This window comes from Trichoderma citrinoviride (assembly GCF_003025115.1).
Source record: "Trichoderma citrinoviride strain TUCIM 6016 unplaced genomic scaffold BBK36scaffold_10, whole genome shotgun sequence".
NCBI classification, from domain to species: domain Eukaryota; kingdom Fungi; phylum Ascomycota; class Sordariomycetes; order Hypocreales; family Hypocreaceae; genus Trichoderma; species Trichoderma citrinoviride.
The window spans coordinates 1139008-1162878 of record NW_020194718.1 but is presented as its reverse complement, the minus strand read 5'-3'; the positions used below and the strand labels follow the sequence as shown (position 1 = coordinate 1162878).

At 50.3% G+C, this 23871-nt stretch overlaps 9 protein-coding genes and 1 non-coding gene across 10 annotated transcripts; 3 read left to right on the top strand and 7 right to left on the bottom strand.

The window, feature by feature from the left end:
* Positions 1-770: 770 nt before the first annotated feature.
* On the bottom strand, positions 771-2492 carry BBK36DRAFT_1170491 (ABC1-domain-containing protein; the record flags this gene model as incomplete). The annotated part of the gene is made up of 3 exons (XM_024895451.1): positions 771-1806; positions 1880-2411; positions 2441-2492. The coding sequence occupies 3 exons, from the start codon at positions 2490-2492 to the stop codon at positions 771-773; spliced, it is 1620 nt and encodes a 539-aa protein (XP_024748138.1).
* Positions 2493-5282: 2790 nt separating this feature from the next.
* BBK36DRAFT_1135927 (carbohydrate-binding module family 1 protein) lies at positions 5283-6618 on the top strand (the record flags this gene model as incomplete). Its single annotated transcript, XM_024892805.1, has 2 exons — positions 5283-6465; positions 6529-6618. The coding sequence occupies exons 1-2, from the start codon at positions 5338-5340 to the stop codon at positions 6616-6618; spliced, it is 1218 nt and encodes a 405-aa protein (XP_024748137.1). The 5' UTR covers positions 5283-5337.
* Positions 6619-6782: 164 nt separating this feature from the next.
* Positions 6783-6877, bottom strand: BBK36DRAFT_t124. Its single transcript has one exon. It is a non-coding gene; the product is annotated as a tRNA-Lys (tRNA).
* A 639-nt stretch (positions 6878-7516) lies between these two features.
* Positions 7517-8162, top strand: BBK36DRAFT_1123676 (hypothetical protein; the record flags this gene model as incomplete). Its single annotated transcript, XM_024891085.1, has 2 exons — positions 7517-7738; positions 7791-8162. The coding sequence occupies 2 exons, from the start codon at positions 7517-7519 to the stop codon at positions 8160-8162; spliced, it is 594 nt and encodes a 197-aa protein (XP_024748136.1).
* A 3693-nt stretch (positions 8163-11855) lies between these two features.
* Positions 11856-12824, bottom strand: BBK36DRAFT_1123463 (hypothetical protein; the record flags this gene model as incomplete). The annotated part of the gene is made up of 1 exon (XM_024891055.1): positions 11856-12824. One exon carries the CDS (start codon positions 12822-12824, stop codon positions 11856-11858), a length of 969 nt encoding a protein of 322 aa, XP_024748135.1.
* A 716-nt stretch (positions 12825-13540) lies between these two features.
* On the bottom strand, positions 13541-14722 carry BBK36DRAFT_1177520 (mPR-typeG-protein-coupled receptor; the record flags this gene model as incomplete). Its single annotated transcript, XM_024896067.1, has 5 exons — positions 13541-13711; positions 13777-14013; positions 14075-14231; positions 14307-14531; positions 14592-14722. The coding sequence occupies 5 exons, from the start codon at positions 14720-14722 to the stop codon at positions 13541-13543; spliced, it is 921 nt and encodes a 306-aa protein (XP_024748134.1).
* Positions 14723-15272: 550 nt separating this feature from the next.
* On the top strand, positions 15273-17026 carry BBK36DRAFT_141418 (hypothetical protein; the record flags this gene model as incomplete). Its single annotated transcript, XM_024897484.1, has 3 exons — positions 15273-15560; positions 15614-16360; positions 16541-17026. 3 exons carry the CDS (start codon positions 15273-15275, stop codon positions 17024-17026), a joined length of 1521 nt encoding a protein of 506 aa, XP_024748133.1.
* Positions 17027-17257: 231 nt separating this feature from the next.
* Positions 17258-17509, bottom strand: BBK36DRAFT_1094119 (ankyrin; the record flags this gene model as incomplete). Its single annotated transcript, XM_024889053.1, has 1 exon — positions 17258-17509. A coding segment is annotated over one exon (252 nt), but the record flags the coding sequence as incomplete, so codon positions are not given.
* A 2654-nt stretch (positions 17510-20163) lies between these two features.
* BBK36DRAFT_56584 (HET-domain-containing protein) lies at positions 20164-20691 on the bottom strand (the record flags this gene model as incomplete). The annotated part of the gene is made up of 1 exon (XM_024898273.1): positions 20164-20691. A coding segment is annotated over one exon (528 nt), but the record flags the coding sequence as incomplete, so codon positions are not given.
* A 2313-nt stretch (positions 20692-23004) lies between these two features.
* BBK36DRAFT_141417 (S-adenosyl-L-methionine-dependent methyltransferase) lies at positions 23005-23802 on the bottom strand (the record flags this gene model as incomplete). The annotated part of the gene is made up of 1 exon (XM_024897483.1): positions 23005-23802. One exon carries the CDS (start codon positions 23800-23802, stop codon positions 23005-23007), a length of 798 nt encoding a protein of 265 aa, XP_024748130.1.
* Between the last annotated feature and the right edge of the window lie 69 nt (positions 23803-23871).

The window sequence follows — 23871 nt, the reverse complement described above, 5'->3', positions numbered from 1 at the left end:
CTGCGTATTAGTTGATTGACATCGACACGTTCCAGCATGAATCGTATGTTCCATGACCATGCAAACTCTTGACTTTGACGCCATGTGTCGAAGAAAGGAGATGATAAAGACCAGAATGTATCTCGGGCACTACCAAAAGCTGCACCTCTTGCTCACATCATCGACCCTCTACCGGCAATACCTACATTTTCTATGCTCTGGCTGGCCATCAAGGGCCCTCCATCCCACTTTCAACTCATACAGCATGATGGCATCAAAGCTCACATGCTGACGGGTGCTCAGAGGCTGGCATCTGACCCTGAATACTTCCCAAGCCTTGATCGAGGGAATGTTTCGCACACGGGGACCATGGTTCACGTGTATACACCAATTTTATGTACGTCTTTTGCAGAGGACATGCAGCTTGAATCAGGTTTTCTCGCATTCTCACTCATGGTAGATGAAAACGGAGCTGAAATGTCTTGTATTACGTTTCCCCAGACATGGATTGTCCCCCCTTGCGCCATTGGCTTAGGTGTGCTGAAAGCGCTTACTACAGAATGGCGGCACGTCTTACGTATCTGCCCATGACATCTCAATGCAATGCCAAAATGCATGTATATGACACAGAGAAATCCCATAAATAGATTGCACGATTTCTTGCCAATGTATAGAATAAGAGATGGCCCATAGGTAGACATTGTACATGGATATGGTCAGAAGCCCAACAAAAGAAATGGCGGCCGACTTTTTGTACATAGAACAGAGTAGCATCGTCAACATCCTTTTCACTATGCTTCCTCCTTGTCGACTTCCCACAGCCCAGACATGGAGTCCTTCATATCCTGCGCCATCCTCTCCTCCGCCTCCTTCAGCTCGTCCTCAAAACCCTTCCCCCAGCCCATATACTGCCTCCACCGACTCAAATAAAACACCGCGTCGAGCACAAACATGGCCCATTGCGATCCCAACGCCTGTGAAAACGTCACCTCGCTGTCGTCGCGCAAGTTCAGCATCGCCGAGCGACCAATCATGCCCAGTCGATTGACGGGAGAATCGTAGAAGCGATTGCTGCCCTGGACGAGAGCTAGATTCCGCTCCAGAAACATGAGCTCGCGAGGATACAGCCCATCTTCACCGAAAAAGGCAGCAGCCTCACCAATCAGTCGCTCGGATCGCTCTTCGGGCGTCTCGTCGGTCGGCTCTGGCTTCTTCGAGTCGCGAGACATGAACGTGTCGGCCCAGGCATCGGACGTCTTCATTCCCCAAGCGGCTGACACTTCATCCAAGCCTCTCTTGTCACCTGTGAGCAGAGACTTCCAAAAACGAGCGTACTGTCGCCGCAAGTCATCTGATAGAGACACGTAGAGGCCGTGGTCTATGAGCACAATCTGCGGCTTGCCCGACGGGAGGCGTCGAACAAACATGTTGCCCGGATGAGGATCGCAGTGGACGAATCCCCATTTGAACATTTGCGACGAGAAAAGGTCAATGACAGTCGTCATGACGTCGGCTTCGTTGAGGCCCATCCCCGAAGACACATGGTCGGAAGGATTGTACTGGCCGGTGATGATGTCCTTGTCCCACAGCTTGGCGCCGTGAATCCATTCAGACGTCAACACGCGCTTCGTCGTGAGGTCTGTGTAGACTTTGGGGATGTACACTCGCGCGCTCAGATCGGGGTCTGACTGAACGAGTTCAGAGATTCGTATCGTGTTCGCCGCTTCGTTCTGAAAGTCTGTCTCCTTCATGATGTTATTCATGATGTAGTCGCCGATGCCTTGAATAGGGATATCGGTCGTTCTGCCTATCAAGTCACACATGACCCTATCACAGCCGCCAGTTAGTTCATCTTGTCAATGGATATCATAAGGTAGAGGTGGGAGAGCCTGTGGTATACTTGAAGGTCCAGAGATCCCACGACGCCTGCTGCGCCAACTTCCTCTTCTGCACTTTAATCGCAACCTCCCGCCCGTCCCTCAGCCTCGCATAGTGAACCTGCGCAATCGAAGCCGAAGCCCTCGGCTCCCTCTCCACCTCGTCGCCAAATACTTCGCTCACGCTGGCCCCAAACTCCTCTCTAATGACAGCCTGGACGTCGCTCCAAGATTCCTGTGCAGCATCGTCAAACATATCTTTAAACTCTCGTTGGTAAGCTTCAGGGAGAGCGGCGCCCTGCACGGCAATTGCCTGGCCGATCTTGAGAAACATGCCGCCGTTGGTTTTGATCATGTCGGCGACACGTTTGGCGTTGCGGTCGTGCAGCTCGTCGATGGGGACGCGGGCTTGCTTGGGATTCTTTCCCGAGTGCATCTTGTAGTCGAGCCCGACTTGCGCGAGGGTTGCATATGCTCGCAGGCTGCGCGTCAGGATGCCTCCCATGTAGTATCTGTCTGCTACAGTGACGCCGCCGGCTGTCACACCGGCGGTGGCTCCTAGGGCGATCAGCAGCTTCCAGTACCATCGGAGCTTCTTCTTCTGCGGCTCTGCGACGGTGCTCTGAAATCGGACATGGTGAGATCTGGGCGACAGGCGTGAAGGTGCAACGTGAGTGGAGGAGAGGGCGGGATGGAGGCGGAATTGCTGGAACCGCAAAGGCAATCTAGTCTGTCGTGTCAATAGCAAGGGGGAAGAAGCAACAGCCTTCAGAAGAAGACGCGAAGCCATTATTCTATACGTGAAAGCCCTCTAATAGAAGTAGCGAATGGCCACCGAGAACGGCTATAAGCGAAGAAAGGCTCTCTACATTAAGCCATGGAAGAAAATAGGTTGGTTGGATGGGTAAGGAAAGCCATGTCTCTCACCGGCCAGTGCCAAGGGCCGCGGGTTATGACATACACTCTTACGCGATTCGACAATGCTGTAGTAGTCGTATCATCGCCCTCTCATCCTCTTCTCCATCCTTCAATCCTTCCGCCGCAAGGCCTTCAAGATAGATCCGTGAAGGCTAACGAATGGAAGTGCGACTTGCATGCGGATAGTAATGCGGGCTGGCCAATCGGGAGATCGGGGCTTGATCGCATTCCGCATCTCTTACCAGGATCAAGCATCTACTTAGACACTCCGTGCCTCAAGGCGAATCCATCTTTGAGTCACCCAATGCATGTGACACAGTCAATCTGTCTCGACTCATCAATCGAGATCCTAGAAAGCGTGATTGGGCATATGCCGTCGACTGAGGCTATTCGTGTCGAACTGTTCAGTTACCTTTGCATGAGGCTGAGCAAACGCATCCCGGTGAAGCCTAGAGGGGCACAGCGCCGGACTCATCCGCTTGCGCTCATCTTACGTATAAGAACTGTATCAGCTAAAGGCCTGGAGTAATATACTACTAAGCCGTCATCAACATATTGAGTCAGCCCAACACTGTCATTTTCAGATGACTAACGTAATCATATATAAGTGAAGGCGGAGACTGTCTACCTCTAGAGGCTCGCTTCTTCACGGTGAATATCGTATCAAACAGCACACTCAAAGCTTGTGAGCGGCCGTCATTGTTGTCCATCTTTCCTTAAGCCAATGTTTCCGCGCAGGCGTTTACAACCCCCGTATCTCCCATCGTGACAACGTACATGCGCTACAACTCAGTATATAGTCAGATTTGATTGTGGCATGAATGCATTCTCATTATTCACTGCCTCTTGGTTGCTATTATTGATTCAATACTGATCAGTAGTTTCTTTCCTCTTTTGCTGCACTGTCAGATTCCGTTTGTGTGACTTGTAGATGCACCCTTGTCCGTTCCGCGTAGTCAGCCACTCCGTTCAAGGAATCTCACGCTCTACCGATCGAGCGATGAGATGCCTCTTCATTGCTCTCGACTCCCGAATATCTGCCGAACGGCCATGCAGCTTGGACAGCTCAGTCGGTAGAGCGTGAGACTCTTTGCGCTGTAAGGCGGCCCAAGCAGGGTGAAGGAAAACGGGCCGCATTATCACTTACAAATGCGGCGATATATTCTTCCACCCTCTTTGAGCGGCTGCATTGATCGAGACGAAGAAGTAGAGCAAGTAGCTTCGATTTTGGTAAGAAGGCATGAATATGGGTGTATACGTGTTACTACCTTATCTGCACAGGACTCCTACAACTCAGATTATTCCGGCGCCAAACATTCTCTGTAAAGAACAGTGTAGACGTTTGATGGTTGGATTAATTGCAAGAGGGAAGAAAGAGCCAGTTCGCCGCCCACGTACGCGATTGTGCCGCCCGGAGCCTACATACATATATATGCCCAGGTACTCTACCAAGACGACCCTGCTTGGCCAGGGCATACGTAACTCATCCTGCATCCTTCTTCTCTGGACGGTATCATAGCTCCAAGGACCCCGTCCCTCGTGGTGACCCCCCACATAACAGCGCATGACAGATGCAGGAACCCTTCATTGCCGCAAGACCTGCTGGTAGGGCGGAACCTTGCACAGTGCTAGTGCAGGAACGTTGTATCCTGCATCTGGTGATAAGCAGACAAGTCAGCGGCTACGGTTCCTGGATTACTTATGTGCTCGGGGCCAGTGTTACAGGCGTTTCCCTATCAGGTGTAACAAATGTGTCGAGTGCTGGTTCAGGCGGCTGCGCGGATTCAAGATGCCGTGCCACTTACAGACCTGCCTAAAAGGGACGGGTTTTCAGACATGCTAATGAACCACTGCTCTCATGGGCATTGTAGTATTGTTTCTGAACGCTGCCCAACCAGGAAACTCGATCCATATCAATTCAATCCCGTGCTACTGTCACTCAGCCTGCGGTTTTCGGTCCAAGTGTCCGATGGCCCCCAGTTGGTCCACGCGCCTATCTGTCGATTGATACCCTCTTCGACCATATCAAACCGACCTTGATATACCGCAATCACCTGTCCACCTTCTAGTCCCATATCAGCAGGACAAGTGCCAGCCATGTGCTCTTTGGAATATATATCTCAATGAAGACGGGAACAGAGTGGGCCACTTTAATCTCATCTGCACCAGTTGGGCGGGTGAGAACCGAATTGTTTGCATCCCCATGTAACGTCGCCTTTTGTGACCGTGTAAGTGAAACAAACAACATCATCTCATCATCTTGTAGTATGGCATTTCTCCATAGAGCGAGAAGCCAGCTTCTGCAAATGGCATCACTACTCCGCATTCATCCTGGTAGAACGTGCCGCCGTGAGATTGGAGCCTGCAGGTCATCCGTCTGTCTACCCAGAGTTCTATATATCAGGTCTGTGTTTCCCCAGGAGAGAGAACAGCTCTGTTTTTTTCCCCAACGCAAGCTTGTTCAAGAGGGCTCAGTGCCATATTCCTTCCTTTGAAGTTCATATTTTTGTGGCGGCTATTCTTCTCTGTATATATTATAACTTTGTCATTTATACCATCCAACATGCTGTCACGCACTCTCCTTGCTGCCCTCGGTCTCACGACCATTGCAGCCGCCGCTCCCTCGCGAACCATCAAGACCCGTCAAGCTCCCAGCGGCCAGAACGCCGTGTACTGGGGCGCCACCAACAACGAAAACGACAACCTCTCGACGTACTGCACGGCCAGCTCCGGAATCGACATTGTCATCCTCTCATTCCTGGACATCTATGGCGCCACCGGCAACTTCCCCTCTGGAAACATGGGCAACTCGTGCTATGTCGGCACAGACGGCACCCCCCAGCTGTGTGACGACCTGGCCTCCTCCATCGCCACCTGCCAGGCGGCCGGCGTCAAGGTCATCCTGTCTCTGGGCGGCGCCGCCAGCTCGTACTCTCTGCAGTCTCAGTCCCAGGCCGTGGCTATCGGCCAGTACCTCTGGAACGCGTACGGCAACTCGGGCAACACCACCGTCCAGAGGCCCTTTGGCAACATCTTCGTCAACGGCTTCGACTTTGACATTGAGCTGAACGCCGGCAGCGAGTACTACCAGTACTTGATCTCGACGCTGCGGTCCAACTTTGCCAGCGACCCCTCGAACACGTACTACATCACCGGTGCTCCTCAGTGCCCCATCCCCGAGCCCAACATGGGCGAGATCATCAGCACCTCTCAGTTCGACTACCTGTGGGTTCAGTTCTACAACAACAACCCAGTGTGCTCCCTCGGCCTCCCCGGCGATGCCCCTTTCAACTTCAACGACTGGGTCACGTTCATCGAAACGACCCCTTCCAAGAACGCAAAGCTCTTTGTCGGTGCTCCCGCTTCCACTCTGGGTGCCAATGGCAATGCCGGCGGAGCAAAGTACTACGCGACGCCCGAGCAGCTGGCCGGCATTGTCAACAGCGTCAGCTCCAACCCCTTCTTCGGTGGCATCATGCTCTGGGATGCCGGTTACTCCGACTCCAACGTCGAGAACGGCTGCAACTACGCCCAGGAGGCCAAGAACATTCTTCTCACCGGCACTGCTTGTGGAGGAGGATCAACCGCCCCTTCTCCTCCCTCTTCGACCACCACTACCAAGGTTCCTCCTCCTGCCACCTCCACCCCGTCGAACCCTTCAGGAGGCGGCTCAGTTCCCCAATGGGGCCAGGTAAGACTTTCCATACCATGAACGAGTTGGAATAAAAATTGAAAGCTAATGACGGTTCGATAGTGCGGCGGTGATGGTTACACGGGTCCCACGCAGTGTGAGGCCCCTTACAAGTGCGTCGCCACGAGCGAGTGGTGGTCATCATGCCAGTAAGGGGAGATGACTGGAATCATTACATGAATATAAAAAGATATGAGAAAGCACATACTAGTACATACTAAGAAAGGATCCCGATCCCCTCTTTCAAGTGACGCAAAAATTGTTCAAAAAGACAAAAAATAACCGCCTAATCTTAACCAGTGACTTGTTATAGGAAAAGCCCGATGCGGGGGTCGAACCCGCAACCTTGAGATTGCATCAGAACGTGTTCTCGATTAAGAGTCTCACGCTCTACCGATTGAGCTAACCGGGCGGGTCAAGTGACATGGTCATCGACCAATCACAGACCACCGATTGAGCTTCAGGCGGCTTGTGGAAGGAGTAATGCAATAACTTTTTATAATTTATTGGCTGAGAGGCGGTGGCTTACCTATTGAGCTGGACTGGGTTTATGTTAGCAGAGTAGTCAGGTCGGATCTTGGGCGCGTAGACGGTCACGCAGCTAGTCAATACGGTTGCAGTGGATGTCTGACTTCCAATCTGATTGTATTGTGAGCTGTGTCAACAACTGGCTGTCTAAGCTCTCTGAATGAGTGACATAAAGTGAACTTATAATATCCAGTTGATCTGGTGGCTCGTACAGCTCGTTTGTCGAGCTGGTCGAGCTTATCCTGGTGTTGCTCGCATGGCTCGTTCCTCGAGCCGATCGAGCGACATCTGATTCGTGGATCGGAAGGGTGAATATTCCGATCCGGATCCTACAATGACGTTGGGTCGTAACAAGGCCCCACTTATCGTGGGCTAGGCGGCCCCTCGCCTTAGAACGGCGCTCGTTTGTAACACTTTTTATTATCCGAAACTTCGCACGACCCCTCAATTTCATTTTCATAGTCTCCTTTGACAGAATAAATGACTCGACTAGCTTGAGGAGAAACGAACTGCGCAGGCAATAATGCTTGATCTCATTTGTCATCTTTGTGACGACTACTACTACTCAGTAGAGTTTGACACAGACGAAGAGCTGGATGAGCATTTGGAGGCTGAGCACAACTGGTGTCCTTTCTGCTGCCATGACTATGATACTCCGGCAGAACTTCTTAATCACCAAATTGACAAGCACAATCTGTGTTGGATCTGTCGAGAGTATTTTGACAGTCGTTCTAACCTGAGACATGTTGGTTTCCTATACCCTAGATCTTGCATATACCTGACAGTTTCTGCAATAGCATAACCTAATTCATACTGCAAGACTTATAGAGTGCCCTGGATGCCCTCGGAAATTCCCCACAGAATCTGCCATGGTGCTGCATCTAGAGGTCGGACGCTGTCAATCAGGCCTCTCCTGCGATGACATCGATCGCTTTGCATGCGATTGTCGTCAATCGCCAAAATTTCTTGTTAACGGAGATGAATTGAGGTACATATGCCCAACTTGCGAGGGAACTTTCAAATTCATGAGTGGTCTTTTGCAGCATGCTGAGAGCGAGCGTTGCGATGAGAATCTAGACGAGAGATATAGCCCTTTGGCGATATTTCTTCGTTATCTTAAGTCACGCATTACGCATTCGGACAAAGGCTATAGACATACTACGCAGTGACTTATAACGCTTATGAAAATGTCTTGACATTCATGGCTATATGCACTTTGTTTATGTGAAAAGAAATAAGGAAGGCAGAGGAGCTAGTATCTAGTAGCTTAACTATTATAGTATGTTGCTTGCATTCCCACCTTATATACATCTGTCAGGAGCCGTCCTTCACGATGCAATCCAAGCCTGCCTCTGGTAATTTGCAGTTAATGCTTCCCAGTCGCTTACTAGAATATAGTAGCAGGCTGCAAGGCCGCCCCGGTAAGGGCATGCAACTTGCAGAATTCTTTCTCTGACTGCTCTGTTCCCGGAGTCTATTCATTCATATCTGAGTTATAAGTGAGGCACTGGCGGCTGATGTTAAAGTCGACAACAGCAAAATCCTGGCCCTTAACCTATGCGGATAGGTATATGTCAGTGCTGTATCTGCACTGAAGCGATTTGTCGATGCATCAAAAACGCACCTCTGAACACACTCAAACACACCACAACAACAACAAACCAGCTCGTAGAAAATCGGTTGTACCGCGCGCTGTAAAGACCACATCGCGGAAACAAGTCAAGGAACCATTTGATCTGGCCCTCTTCGAGAGTTTCGATCAGGAATATAGTCAGAGCTGAGGCTGTTGCTCAGCTTTGCGGTTCACCGTTTGACCCGCAGTTGAACCGGCGATTGATTCGCCCTCTCGATCGGCGGTACTGATTAACAACCATTTTCGCCCTTTTCCCGTCTTTTCGGCTTCCATATCTCTCCCTCTTCTGCTTTCCCCATTCCTCTAGGTCCCTGGGCCGCTGAATGCAACGCAATATGATCTCTCTCGGTGCCAATACATTCTCTAAGTTACTATGAACTTGGTTTGCTGTGGAAATATTCTGGGAAATGCCAAGAATGCCATCGCAGACCTTGTTAACCGGCCACTTATATCCAGGTCTCTTCTTCACGTGTTTGAAGACAGCGTCTGCTGCAAGCACCTGAGGATCGACAAGTGTCTTATGAAATATGCGTAACAGTTCCAAGTCGTTGCGAATGAGTGTCTAACAAGAATGGTTTCGTCGCCGATGTACAGGAAACTTTGTTCGCGCTTCTTCCCAGCCCCGCTTGTACTCATATCCTCCCGTTATGCGCTCTAGAGCCTCTGCGTTGATGCCGTGGATATGGCTACGCCACTCTGAGATTGGTTGCGATGGCGCGACGGGCGAATCGATCAACGTTCTCCCAGTGAGGAAGTCGACTGTCAAATAGTTAATAAATCGCTTCAACAGTCTTTAGCCCTTCCCCATTCGCAGTCAAGGGGTCGAGGGCAACAACCTTTCATTTTCTGATAGTAGCATCCCTCTTTGGCGTTGCGGCGAAGTTGTCGATGCGAAGGTCTGGCTTCTTAGCAATACTTATAGGGAAGCGGCCCGGTGTCAAGGATTACACGCTCCCATCAGAGGATCTCTAGTGAATGGCATTTTCGCAGTAGCTCCCCGTAGATGGTAAGTTCTGAATATGTATTGCCCCTACATTACAAGGTTGGTGGCAAACTGTGTAAAGCTCGGCACATCGGCTTAGGGTAAATACGCAAGTGCCTCTGTGGATCGGATTGTAAACGGCTAAAATTGCGTGTTCACATTAATATCTAGAGCTTCTCAGTGATACTGATAGGAATTATATTGGACGGTTGTGGTAATTATAGGTCGGAATTGAACTCTTCTTTTATATAACTTATAATGACTTACACCACGCATGAAGGAACTCTCATCCTGTTACTTATGTCGGCTTGAATCCTATCACGCCGGCCTGGAACATAGCTTTCGCATCGATCACTTAGGAGTGGAAGCATGGATCTCCCAGGAGCAGAACATCGGGTCCTAATCATTCTCTTAATCGACGCTTGCCATGGCCTTGACAAGAGGAAGATGAACAGCTTCGTTCCTCGTAAAACACACTGCGTGGCGTCGATCCGCATTGTCGATCTTGTACAGCCGATTGAGCGCTTCTGCGCGACGACAAGCTGTACGAAGAGGCCTCTCTGAATTTGGCAAAGGGTCGGGACTGTCGTCCCAGTATCAGTCATGCAGCAGCGTCCGCCGCCGTTGAAAGCACCGGCCGTGATGGCCTTAGCCAACAGTCAACGATGCCTTCAATAATGGCTATAGGGATGAGATTCATAGCACGTTCAATACGTACAGGTGTGACGAACCGGGTTCTATAGATTAGTACCTTATAGAACAAACTTCCCAAGGGACAACACGTTCGAGTGGATGGCTCTATCGACCTACCTCGTGCAGGGTACCCCTGTCCCGAATCTGTAGGGAGGATTTTCTGACAGCACCGTATTAAACGGAGCACATTAACGTTCCTAACTGAACTACCCCGCTTTTGAAGCAGAGTCAAAACGTTAGAAACTGACAGACTGTAATCCTTGTTTTAGTTAACATTGCCTTAAAAAACAAGGGTCCGGACTCTTTGAAGAAGAACATGCCCGGGCAAATGATCACGTGACTTGGTAGTCATTGACCAATCAGGAACACCGGTTGAGCTCAGGCGGCTCAATTGAAAGTGATCGCTTTCCATGCTTTCATAAACCAATGTCCCTCTCCGCATCCCAGCAACCTCACAACGCCACGTACCTTGTCCAAGCCGCCTCCAATCAGTGAAGGAGTATAAACTCCAATAAAATCTCAACTCATCTTTGGTATCCATTGTAATTCCTATCTCTGGTCGCGAAATCAACCTCGAACAAACACTCCACCCATCCTATGGTATTCATGATATAATTCAAGCGGCGTATCTTCAATCTGCTCGCAAAATCCCAATAAACTCACCTTTCTCAAGGACCCCAAAAGGGAAGCTGCGCATTATATTCCTCCGCGAAACTTAGGCAGTGTGATGCCTGAGTTTCCCCGGTCTATGAGGTGGTTCTGAGTGTCAAAAGTGCCCTCATAGGCTTCAACCAGTAAGGGCAAGTCAGTGCTTTTGTGGTTGATGCTGGTGTATCATGGCTGTAGGATCAGGTAGCCGGTATCGTAGTTCATTTCTCTAAGCGTACAATCGAGGAAAGGACTCTGTTTGGATATGTTGCCAGTTGATAGTCTTCTTAGCCACCCAATATTAAATGAGTTGCCTTGTGTCTAATCCAAGTCTAAGAAGGCAAGAAGAAGTCGTCAGGGTTAAAGTCATCAAGCCCAGCGTTGGCTCTTTCTTGTTCGAGGAGTTCTGATGACAGCGAACCCGCGACCTGCTTGCCCTTGTAGGGTTTTTCTGGGGTGTCGGCGTTGTCGTTGTAATCGTCGGACGAGTACAACTGTGGTTCGGGGAGGTTCACGTCAACATCGATGTCGAGTGGGGAAGGGGTCTTGCCGCTGTAGATGTCTATGCTTTCTGGTTTAGCGGATTTATTATCTAGCTCAATCTAGATATCAATATATATATAGATAGATAGATAGATAGATATAGATATAGATATAGATATCTAGGCATATATCATTTAGAGAAAGATGGCGATTTCTATTAGAATGCTTTCTCCTTCTACCCCATATAGCAGCATCAGCAGTAGAATAAGAGGGGAGTAGAGAAGAAGAAGAAGACTCCTTGGCGCCCGTAATCAAAGCTATGGGTTGGGTGACGAGGCGGGACAGAACATCACGTCGTCATCATTAGAGGGTCAATCATCTGTAGCGGACCATAGACCTCCATTCCCCATTTCGCTGTATAATCTAATGAGACCTTTTCCCTACATTGAAAACTCCATTTGGCGTCTGGTGGGTGACTCTATGTAGCCCACAACGCCGCAAGGTCTTGGCCGTATTCCACACTCGCTCATATACATCCAGCTCGTATTCCTTTCTCTCGGGGCTGCCCAGGCCTGTGAGCAAAGCAATCCATTTAGAATTCTGTGAGTCCACCCCTGGTCCAAGGTCTTTGTAGCACGTGTATGTGGTGAGCAGACTGCGGTCGTAAAGCTCTAATGTGCACTCAGCGTCTGAGTGGCATATTGTGCAACCAACGACCTGAGCATATTGTCCATCAAAATTACTCCACTGCTCGCTGTCATGGGACGTACACCGCGGTGGATAGTTCGTGATCTGTGCTGATACCTCGACCATGCCATTTTTAGTCGCGAATTTCGGCGCAGAAATTGTCAAGCTCTGATGTGGGCAGGCAGTGAAGGATTGTGGTCGATTGTCATCGCTCCGACTTTGGTAGCAGACTAATTCCTGTTTTTGCAAGAAGTCGCCCTTATTGAAATAGATCTCGCTGGTCCAAATGTAAGTCGTGCCGTTCTCGGAGGTGCATGTATCCTTAAACGATAATTTGGGAATAAAAGCCCTCTTTGTGCCAGGGCCGAGTCGGCCATGGATGCAAGCTAGGTGATTCGAGGAGAGGTGGTAGGCCATGACAGAATGTATAGGCTCGAGCGTGAGGGCAGATTGCAAGCCAATCAACAAATCCTCAGCCTTGTCATCTCCAGTTTCTGCCCTTCGCAGAGACACTTCCGTCGGTGTAGATTGCTTAGATCGGTGATAGATACATGGATGCTCGCGGAGACGGCGATTGGGCGAACGTATTGAAGGATGCTCGCGGCAACAGCCCTGGTGAGGCCCACAGATGCATAGAAGAGGCGATGTCTCGTGGAATATAGTGTCTTCGGATACTGTAGTCGCTTGTTGATATGAAGGCGGCATTGTCTGAATAGAATCTTCATCGTGGCCAAGACCGCTATACTTGATGTGCTGACTCGGCTGGGCTGGCTGATTTTGAGAGGTGAAGCGTTCCCGACGGTGTCTCCGTAGGTAGTCCATGAATCCCAAGACTGGTGCCAGCATTATAGTAGCCATGACAATAAAGAGGCTATCCATGAGTTCTGTTGGAAACAGATGATGGGAAGCTGAGAAGGCCTGGGCGAGGTAGCTGTAATACGGTAAAAACGGTAACGTGAAGGACTTCGTCGATTGTTGAAGAATGAAATAGCGATCCGGCCCCAAGTAGGACCACAACCGCATCTTATAACTCTAGATTCTTAGTAGATCGGGTTTCGTCACTGAACCTTATTGCCAAGCCATGGCTGAGCGTTGAACTTTGACTATGAGGAGCCCGGTCTTATTATGATGAACCAGTCTTCTTACATGCTTAGAGTTCAGAGAACTTAGTGCATCGAACCGATCAAGTCTCGGTTACGTTAGTCTGTGCCATCACTTGGTGGCTGAGTGCTTAAAGATTGAAGCTTACTTGAACACAGCGTCGGACCGAGTTGATGAACCAAGACATTCATAGCTGGGCTCTGCAAGCCTAGCAGCCTTGCGCAACAAATAGTAGGCTTGCAAAAGACAAAAGTTATGCCTCGAACTTCATGCAAGCTTGCAGGCTGGACTACCTACTTATTGTGCCCATCGTTGTTTTCTCACACATACATTTCTGAGCCAACACATACTGCAGCGTCAGAGCGAATGATAGAAAAGGCTTGAAGCAAGCCACAGAAATGTATAACGGCGGCAACCATGACTGCAACGTGAAAGATCTGGTGGCTGGCACCAAAGATGTCAAATCTGTACGGTAACCACCTCTCCGGGATCTGGGTCTCGTCAGTATATTGCGCTTCAAGCATATTCAATCGTCTCAATAGAGAATCGAGCTTACCCTGGCTGCATAAATGGCCGCGCCCACAATATTAGACGTGGCCATCCAAGCCATCCAATGCAGAGACATGTGTGCCCGTTGAATAGCCCATCCATGTATAACCAGACCATGAATGACAAATATCACAGAGCTCAACCCAAAGCCAGCGTAAAAGCACGCACGCCAATGCCTGAGTTGGGGTGAGATGAATCGTGGGTGTAATGTGACTATAGTACATAGAAGTGCGGTGCTGGACGTCTATGAAGAAGCTATCAGCCTCGTATAACAGGTCACGGTAAGCATCTAATGAAAGACTTACAGTCATCCAGTAAAGCCATTGTAGGTTCTGGTTGCAAAAAAAGCCATAGTACACCGTGGGAATGCCAGCTCCCCACATCAGGACAAGGATGCCGAGATAATCCAGTTTGTTGCAAAATGAAGCCAAAGGCTGGCTGTGACTCCACATGATGTGAAATCTGTGCGAATATTTAGCAACTCTGACTTCACCTTGCAACAGGCTGGATTCTTTCGGCATCCTTGCATCTACTTACGTCGCTGAAAAGGTAAAGCAGACTGCCACACCAAGGCAGTAGGTGGATATTACAACCACGTCGTCGAAATGCGCATTTGGCTGAAACCGGTAGAAGCTCCAGTAGAAGTAAAAAGGGAGTGCACAAAACACCACTGCACCGACCAAATGCGAATAGATGTTGATCGTCTGGTTGTGTAGATAGAATAAGCCGGCAATGGAGGTCCAGGTAGAGCCAGTCGTAGGTCTGCAGTAGAAGCGTAAACAAAGACGGTCATGAGATGCATAGATGAGATGGAGGAATTACCTATAGCCAGAAAGCAAGTATTCGTTGTCTTGTTGCCAGCTGGGGATCTCGTGAAAGTACAGCAGCCTCGGCACCCTCAACCAGATGTGGCCCGGCTTGTCGTCCTTTACGAGAGGATTTCTTTCTTCCATGCTCACTTGCGACGCGGACTGCAACGCCCCTTTCCGAAGAGACATTGTTCGAACGAAGCATCCAGCAAGAACATTTTCCTGCTGACCAGGGAGACGACGGAGTGTTGGGACGATAAAATACAGAATATCAGGGGGATTATTTTCCCTCAACAGCCACTAGGCCGTCCGCTGTTAAAATCACCAGAGCGGTTCGGGGTCCAATGAGGGGAAGCACAGCTCCTGATGGTCCAATCAACGCATGGCCGCATGAATGCTGAAATAAATTCGAGGCCAGAGCTAGGGAACTGCCGTTCTCCCGCGAGCCACGCGAGGCTCTGGTTGGCTGGATAACCACTGAAGGATCGGGCCCCTGCTTCCCACTTGTAGCAGCATCTTCATCCTGCATCGCGTGTGCAGCCAACACTCTGTTAGGTACGTTTTTGCTTCGCAGAGAGTCTAAATAATGGTTTTAATAATGGATGTAAGCCATGGTTCTCGGGTCATCACCAAGTCCCCTGTTCCAAACTCTCTTACCATTCATCAAGCCTGCCCTGGGCGTATGAAGAACCCCATGGAGATTCAGCGCCCTGAGTTTATAAACTACACGTTTGTCGGCTACGTGCCAGATCCAGACGGTCGCGGCACTCTTTCGCTGCTGTTCTCATGTCTTGTGACCCTCAGTTTGTGTGTTTGGTCGGCTATTCACTTGGACCTCCCGCCATATGGCGAGAGCGACATTGAATACGCATACAGGTACCTGAAATGGAGCGTGCTGGGGGTATTCGGGCCTGAGCTCGTCATCTGGGCGGCATGGCGCCAGTTCATATCCGCTCGAACACTCACGAAATATGTCAAGGAGGTTGTGCCGACTTTGCGTAATCAGCATGCTCGCTGCTAACATTTATCCCACAGAGAAGCAACAACGGCCAAAGGAACGTAAACAAGAGACAGCAATGGACCATGGTCCACGGCTTCTATGCAGGCATGGGTGGGTTTGTTTTCGATACTGCCACCACGGAGATGCTGCAAGGTCCACCATTTGTTCCCCAGCGACGTCTCCACCTTACCCCACGAGGGGTCCAGCTCCTGGCACGATGCGGCCTGCTACCCGACATCTCCGTCGAAGAGATCAAGGACAAGAGCAAAACCGACGGATCGGGGAAGCTCATTTGCTATGTCCAGGTCGGCTGGATGGTCGTGCAGGCCGCTGTGCGAGTAGCGGTTGGCCTTCCAATAACACCGCTCGAGACGAATACCATTGGGCACGTTGTTTGTGCTCTGATCAACTACGCTCTTTGGTGGTATAAGCCAAAGTGGATCAAAGAGCCGACCATACTGAGGGGCGACTGGACTCGAGAGATGTGCGCATTCATGTACATGTCCAGCCAAGTCAGTCAAGAGAACAAGGTCAGTCGAGACGTCCTGCGCGACTTTGGCGTCAAGACGGAAATGAGCGGAGTGTTATACACCCCTAGTGACTACAGCTCAGAGAATGCTCGCAGTCATGAGGAATCCAATGAGGATATCCAACTTACGCGACCGAACGGGGCATTTGCAACGAAAGGACATATGGCATTCAACGATGAGTGTGAACCATCAGCGCAGGCACTCCACATAGAAAATGCCGTCACAAAAACAACTACATCGGCTATGCGGGATGTCAGATGACAGCTCGCATGCGATGCCATTGAACGATACCCAGCCATCCGAGAACGCCTCGACGTCCCTCCGTGTGATCAGGCCGAACTGAGATACCGGGAGGCCCACCGACTGTATCCTGAAATGCCAGACAAAGTGAGCCAGCATCCAAGTGGCCACAAGCCAAGCGACCATGTCAAGACAGGCTCAAACAGAAGTTGGTGGTGTGCGTCAGAAGAGCTCGTAGTTGAACGTCCCCGAAACTGGCCCGGCGATGATCTTCTTCGTCACATGCAGGGCCACTTGATGGGCATCATTTTATGGAGCTCCAGCACAGTGTACGGCGCTGTTCATATCGCGGGTTGGAACGAGATATTTCCCACGGACATCGAGTCCTGGTTCTGGAGAGCGTCTGGGGCCTACATTGTCTTCAGCGGACTGTTATGGTCGTTGCTGAATCTCATGGGCCACTTGTCCGGCTCGGTCTGGTGGTTTTGGTACGGCATACTGGAAGGGGCGGAGCGAAAGAGGAGTCATGTTCTCATCTACGTTTTGTGTTGCATAGGAGGGACATTTTATGTTGTTGCGCGGGTGTATCTCGTTTTGGAGGCATTCATCTCTCTGCGCTCATTACCAGCGTCGGCATATGACTCTCCCTCTTGTATTCTAACAGTGCCTCATATATAGGATGGGCGACTCGAGATGCTCCAGCCCGACCTAAGCTATATACCTTCCTTCCCAAGAGTCATTGATCGTATTACTACATACAGCTAAACTGACGATTAAGTACATTGCCGTAACTCGTAGCTATATGTCAAGCATCTTGGCTATATCCGATCGATCCAAGGATTGAGCTACTTGCCATGGCGTCCTGTGCATATGCCCGCCTCGGATTGACTGATCAGCGCCAGCAGACACTAGAAGCTGAACCACATCTGCATGTCCTTGCACGACAGCCAGGTAAAGTGGTGTTCTGCCTTTTCCATCCTGAGCATCTACGTCTGCACCTCGCTTCAGCAGCTCTCGCGCTGCGTCTTGCCACCCATGCGGAGCGGCCTGATGTAAAGGGGTCCGTAAATCTTCGTCTTTGGCGTCGACTTCCGCCCCATGGTCCACGAGAAATCCGATCATTGACACGTTGCCTCGACTTGCGAGAAGGTGCAGTACTGTCTCACGACACGTCTTGCCTTGGTCACAAGGTTGGATGCTAAAGTCCACAAGGTTCCGGACACCGTATGAGCAGCCCCGGTTGGCGCTCTTGATCATCATCGAGGAGGGAATCCTGCGCTGACCACCGAGTCCAGCTGCCCGCTTCTTGGATACCTTCGCTCGTCGGATTTGAAGGGCATCAATCTTGCTTTGCGGAATCTCTTCCGAAGAACCCGTCCTAAATCGATCCCTGCAGTTGTGCGTCAGTACATTGGGCATTATAACACATCTGCACGCTTTAACCTCACTCAATACGTGCCAAGCTGACGCAAAGCGGCAGATTTTGTTTCGAAGCAGCCAAAGCACTGGGAAGCATCCCTTGTTTGTCTTCCTGCAACGCAATGAGCATGAGGCTTTTTGACTCAGTCCATCTAGAGACCTCAACGGCGAGATGGATAGTCTCCGCATCGTCAATTCCGAGGCAAGCCAGAGCATGAAAAACCGTCCACCCATTTTCCTTATGTACCTGTCCTGCGCACAAGTGGCCATGGCACTCGGGCAGATCCTCAGGGCAGTGAGCGTTAGCCAAAGCCATGATGATGGCAATCTCCTTAGGATTGAACGCTGTCTGGCCTCTTGCGAGTATCGGTAGGTAAACGAAGACGAAGCGTCTCGTGGATGGAATCGAAGCTTACAAAGTACATGTATATCACGAAACCCGTCGCACGCTGCAGGAACTGATAGGTAAAAACTGTTACGGCAAGGATAAGGCCTTGCCTCGCTGCGGCCGGCCTGCTAGTATATGTGCATACACCGCCTCCACACGAGGCGTTTGAACTTCATGCAAAATTGGGTGGTATAAAGGCGTGAGAATTCACGGAGTGCATAGTTCTTGTTGTTGGCTGCAGCACATTTTGGTTGTTGGCTGAGGGAGGCCTAGAATGCGGGCAGTGCAGGTTGTTCTCATAGATTCTAGGTCAACGTAAGGTGACCATCTAAAATCGAATGGTGACATAAGCCCCCTGTTAATTCAATCCCATCCGACAGCGTCCTATGGTATCTACCGCAGAGTAAATTCTTGCACCTTGACATCTGATCTTGTCATGAACCCTCCCTGCATGATCCCGTGAACATCTATAGACATGGTTAAGACAATATTCTCGTTCAAGATATCTCGTCAGGCATGGATTGACTTACAACATTCCCCTAGCAGTTGGAAGTATCCTGTATCATCCAACCTTCTCAATACCGTTGGAACCTTTGCACCCAAGAATATGACTACAACATCGCCGCTGCGTGCGGACAGTGGGCCTCTTCCAATATAACCAGATTGCGTGACGAAAAATCGGCCAGTGTACTCCAGACACTTCTTGTTATTCTCGAACTTCATGATACCCCTGTCACCGTGGCTCAAATTTGGGTCGAAGAATTTCTCCTCTGGCGCTTCATCGTCCAAGCCCGGACTCTCGTCTATGTTGCCCTCTTCATCGATCTCGTCTCCGGAGTCTTCATCTTTGAAGGCCTTGACGCCGATAGTAGGCTGTCCGAGAGATATAGTTCCATTGAATGCTTTCAAGCGGCTCAATTTGGAGCCGTAGATGTTGTGTGACTTTGCCTTTCTGAAGAAAAGAGCCCAGCAGGCTTTGGTACAGGATGACTCGAGAGAATCGAATTGCCAAGGCTCATCATCAACATCCTCAATTCGATCGACGACAATACCTTGAATCAAGAGCAGCGTGTTATCTTCCAGCATTCGAAGACACGGCTTGGTGTCTCCCGCAGCTTGGAAGAGATTGTAGGTCGAGGAGGGGGCGAAAAGGATCGAACGCGCAATTTGGGCGTTCAGCGGTGGAATAGACCAGTCCGGGAGCCACGAGGGCCATGCAGATTGATCCTGGAGTGGCAGCTGTATTTGGAACACTTAGCCGAGGACGTTGAATGTATGAGGGTGGGAGAACGAAAAAGGTAAGCTGCCAAACTGGTGACACGGATGACATGAGACTTACTGCAGGATCCTTGTCATAGTGATGACGGAGCTCACAAGCGCTGAGAATGTCGAGGCTTCCTTCGCTATCATAAATACGCCAGAATACATCTCGGCTGACTTCAAACAAGTGGCTTCTGTAATCGACTGTCAGTGGGGTTCCGATCCCGCTTCGATCTGCAATCCCTAGAACGCCGTAGATATGGTCGTGCTTTACAGTTGCGCGACGTTCGCGGCTCATCAGGAGCGCCTTGAAGAGGGACGGGAATTTGCCAGATAGGATTTCGCCGTATATCTCTAGGAACCGCCTTGTTGCTGCATTGTTCGCATCTGTCTGTCGAGTGTCAAGGCCGGGATAAGGCAGCAAGTCACCATAGAGCTTGTACATCAGAATGAGCGTTTTGAAATATACCGTATAGCCGCCACTGCATATCAGAGCGTTACGGCCGAGGAGAGCTTCTTGCATCGTCCAAACGCGCGTCCAGTAACTCTGCTGGAAGAATTGGCCGAGGCTGTGGGCGAATTGCCATCCACGCACTGCTCGCACCAATTTCAGAATCTCTGATTGTTGCTCGAGACTGAAGTGGCCGGGAGTGTACTGTGGCTGAGAGAACAAATATGCCTCAAAGTACGAAAGCGAATGCATTGCACTTTGAATATAGTCTCCCGGGCCCCATGGCACAGACCCAGACTCCTCATCGAGCCATATCAGAACGCAACCAGCATTTTTGTATACGTCGTCCATCATATTGACTTGGTGATTCTTCTCATCAATGCTATCCTGATTGATGCAAAGAGCGTCCACCCACAGCAGTGAAGGCATGGTCGGATCACGGAACTCGAGCAGTGCTCTGTAGAGATTTAACGTGACTTGCTTCTGTTTGCCTCCAAGAGATATGAACCTGGGGGGATCGCGATTTCCCCATGTGTACGAAAGCGCCATGTAGGGGAAGCTCTCAACTCCGTTTTCTCGCATGAATTCATGCTCAAGGGGGAAAAGGTCACATCGTATCTCTGCTTCTGGATCATGATCCGGATACAGTATCAGGATGCGGATGTCTTTTGTCCCCGGTCTGAGTGGTTTGTAAGAATACAGCGCGTTGGTATCTTTCTGTAATGGCAATGCGCCTGGGCTGTTCCCCGCAGATTGCACTAGTGAAAGGGAATATGTGAGCACGCCCAGCGTTTCCTCGTCATTCTCCACGGTTGCCCTTTGCATGAGAACGTTCAGCCATGATCCAAGAGCCACGTCTGCATCATCGTCATTTGATGGACTAGAAGACCTCTGCGATTTTGAACCGGTCTCCGGACCATTGCCGCCCTCGGATTCACTATCGTGCTGGGTTTCTCCAGCACGCCGAAGCTTTCTCTTATTTCGCGTTCGATAACGACTGCAGAGCCTTGTACTCAGACGCGTGGAAACCCTGCCGCCGGCATGTTCCTCAGAGGTGTTGGACAGCCAGTAGAGAACGTCCTGCGGATGTGAAAACAAAGATCCCAGGCCCCAGGCTATAGTTTCCCCAGTTGCAATTGTGCCGGTAATGTCAAAGCTGAAGACTTCTCTAAACGCTTCGGGGATTTGTCCAGGGATCTGGAGAAGCGCTTGGTCAAGCCAAACCAGGTGGTTATCCTCGAGCCGAGGAGCAGCAAACCTCAACAATCGAACGGTGCGCACAAACGTATCCCAGTCCATTTGAGTGTCTCCCCATTGAAAGGATACTTTAGATCCAATCCCAAGGTCCAGAAGTGCGTCGATTCGACCCCAATGCCACCACGGCCGTCGGAACAGAAGTTGGATGACACCAAACGCTCGGCCGAATATTGAATGAGACGCCATGACCTTCAAGTAACTGTAGGCCTGGTTTAAGTCTGCTTCATCGCTCCAGGCTATTGTTAAAGCTTGTACTGCAGCAAGTTCAGCTTCTGCAAGGTCCTTTCTTCCTCCCAGACAGACTATGATTTCGTCGGCCGCAATGTACACATTCGACTTCTCCTTGATGATGTCCTTGGGATCCCCAGGCTCCAATTCTGTTGTACACAGAGGGTCAGCCCATACATATACGTCCTCATCTGTACGACGTCGATGACGGAGCGCATCATGCAGAGTTTCGGAAACCGTGATGTCTGCGCCGTTGAAACGTATAGTTGGCGTTGAAGAAGATGGGGGGCAAGCAGTGACATATGACAGAGCGACGAAAGGGACGGGATCTTGGGCTTCGTGCGTGACAATTATCGAGTCACAGACAACCGGGGAGTCGCATTCTTTAGAAGGATGAAGCCGGACAAGCTGAAGAGTTGCGTCAGCATCCACGTACAAAACTAGCCACTCGAGATATTTCAAGAATCGTTACCTTCAAGTCTGTCATTTCGATAGGCACGTCTTCCGAACTACAGACTATGGTACCCATTGCGATGGCATATTCTGTATGTGCCTCCAGTCCGTAATGTAATTGATATATGGATGATTTGTGTGATTCTTTGCTGTGAACTCGTAATGTTGTTGCAGCGTCGAGCGGTTTGCTCAGGGTCAAGTTTGCGTGTCTGACCTTTGACCCGAGCTTGTCGACGCCTCTCAGTCTCCTAGGCTAAGGGAGGTGATATTGGCACCTGCGAGAGTATAAATGGGCAGTACTCCCCGGTAGATATAGATATATTCCGCACGTGCATTCTGTCAAGTACATGTAAGTCGGGCATGACAGCAACCGCCAAGATCAGGAAATGCCAAGCTTCCAGCCTTAAACCCACGATCGCTTCCTTGTTTCTGCCTAGCTGCTAGCCTCCAATTACCATCGTTATCTCGCTACTCAGCTTTGAATTTGATGTGACATTGCTTGTCATAGATATCCCACTTTCGGTGATGCCCAAACGCCATCGCCGCCCAAATCTCAGCACCAGAATGCTGAGCCCAGGGGAGATTCTGAGTCAAGTGTGTTTCTTGGGCAAACGAGCAGCCCAACTGTCCTGTACATTTCATCTCCTCCTGCAATGCCCATTGGCCGCTAGAGGCTGTGTTGTTGGGGTGCTTAGGGAGGCCTTCGGTGACGCTTGTGCAGCTGCATGTTGTCAGCTGGAAACGCCACGGCTGGCATGGCAGCTTCGTGTAACCCAAGCCTCATCAGCCAACAGAATGTTCATTACAGTTAGAAGTGACAAACTGTCTGCTCATCTATCATTGGGGGTTAATTCACCCTTTCACGGAATGGATGTACCGGCACAGGGCTGCTTGAAATTCTCGCTGCTCGCTGCGGTGTTCTCAATCCTACAAATTGTTTCATGTGCTATCCATGTTTCTTCATTCAACATACCCACAGATAGTCATTTCCTAGGCACTGAAGAAGGAGCTGACGGCCACAATTCAATAGTCTAGCGGTATTTATTTCCGGGCTTTCGACCTTGATAAAAGCTACCTAGGCTCTGCATTAGAGTCGTGTAACATCACATGGAGCTTGAGCCGTACAGATGAGAATTATCCATTCCTAGCAGAAGTAGGTAGTATCTTATCAAAAATAGATATGAGGTCACTTCTGAGTATTCAAGCCTTGGTGGCGGTGATACGCACACCACCAAGCTCGCCACCAGCAAACAATGCATCGACAGTATCATAGAACAGAGTAAGCGGTACCGCGGTGGTCCCCCTTTGCCTGTTGTTCTCTGCCCGCTCATGCACAAACTTGGCCCACTCATCTGTCACATCTTCAAACTGTATTTCCTTGAACCCTGCCTTTGTCAGGTCGGATATGTATTGATCGCGGCTCGGCAGGTAAGGACAGGACACCCTGTCGCGCAACTTGTCGCTGACGTCTTTGCTGAGCGTTGTCCGGGCGAAGTAGTCCTCGATGTACATCTTTCCTCCTGGCTTCAGAGCACCGGCTGCCTTTTTGAACAAGGTATCTCTGTCGGCGATGTGTAGAATGCATAGAAAGGAAACGATGTGGTCTACCGGAGCATCGAGGGTGAGTGTCGTGAAGTCGGCGTTGACTGATCGTACGTGTTCGGAGAGACCATTTCGTCGAGTAATCAGCTCGGCGAGTTGATGGATTTCAGGTTGAAGCTCGACTCCCGTGACATCGACGCCGTAGTGCTTGTTCAAGTACCGACCGGTGGCACTGAAGCCTGAGCCAATGTCGACGACGGTCTGACCAGGCTTCAAGTCCAGAGCCTTGGCCGCTTTCTCCAGGGCAACGTCGCCCAGGTAGTGCATGCAATCGAAGTCTGCCGTGTCGGCGAGGTCCCACGTTGGCTTGCCGTCGAGGGCGTCGAGGCTTTTCTTGAACCTCTCCAGGTGATACAGGGCCGCATCGCCAATATCGGATGTGCTGTTGTCGCCCATGTTGTCTCGGATTGGATGTGGCGTTTTGAGATGAGATTGTTGCAAGTATGTCAAACAGAGAAGGATGAT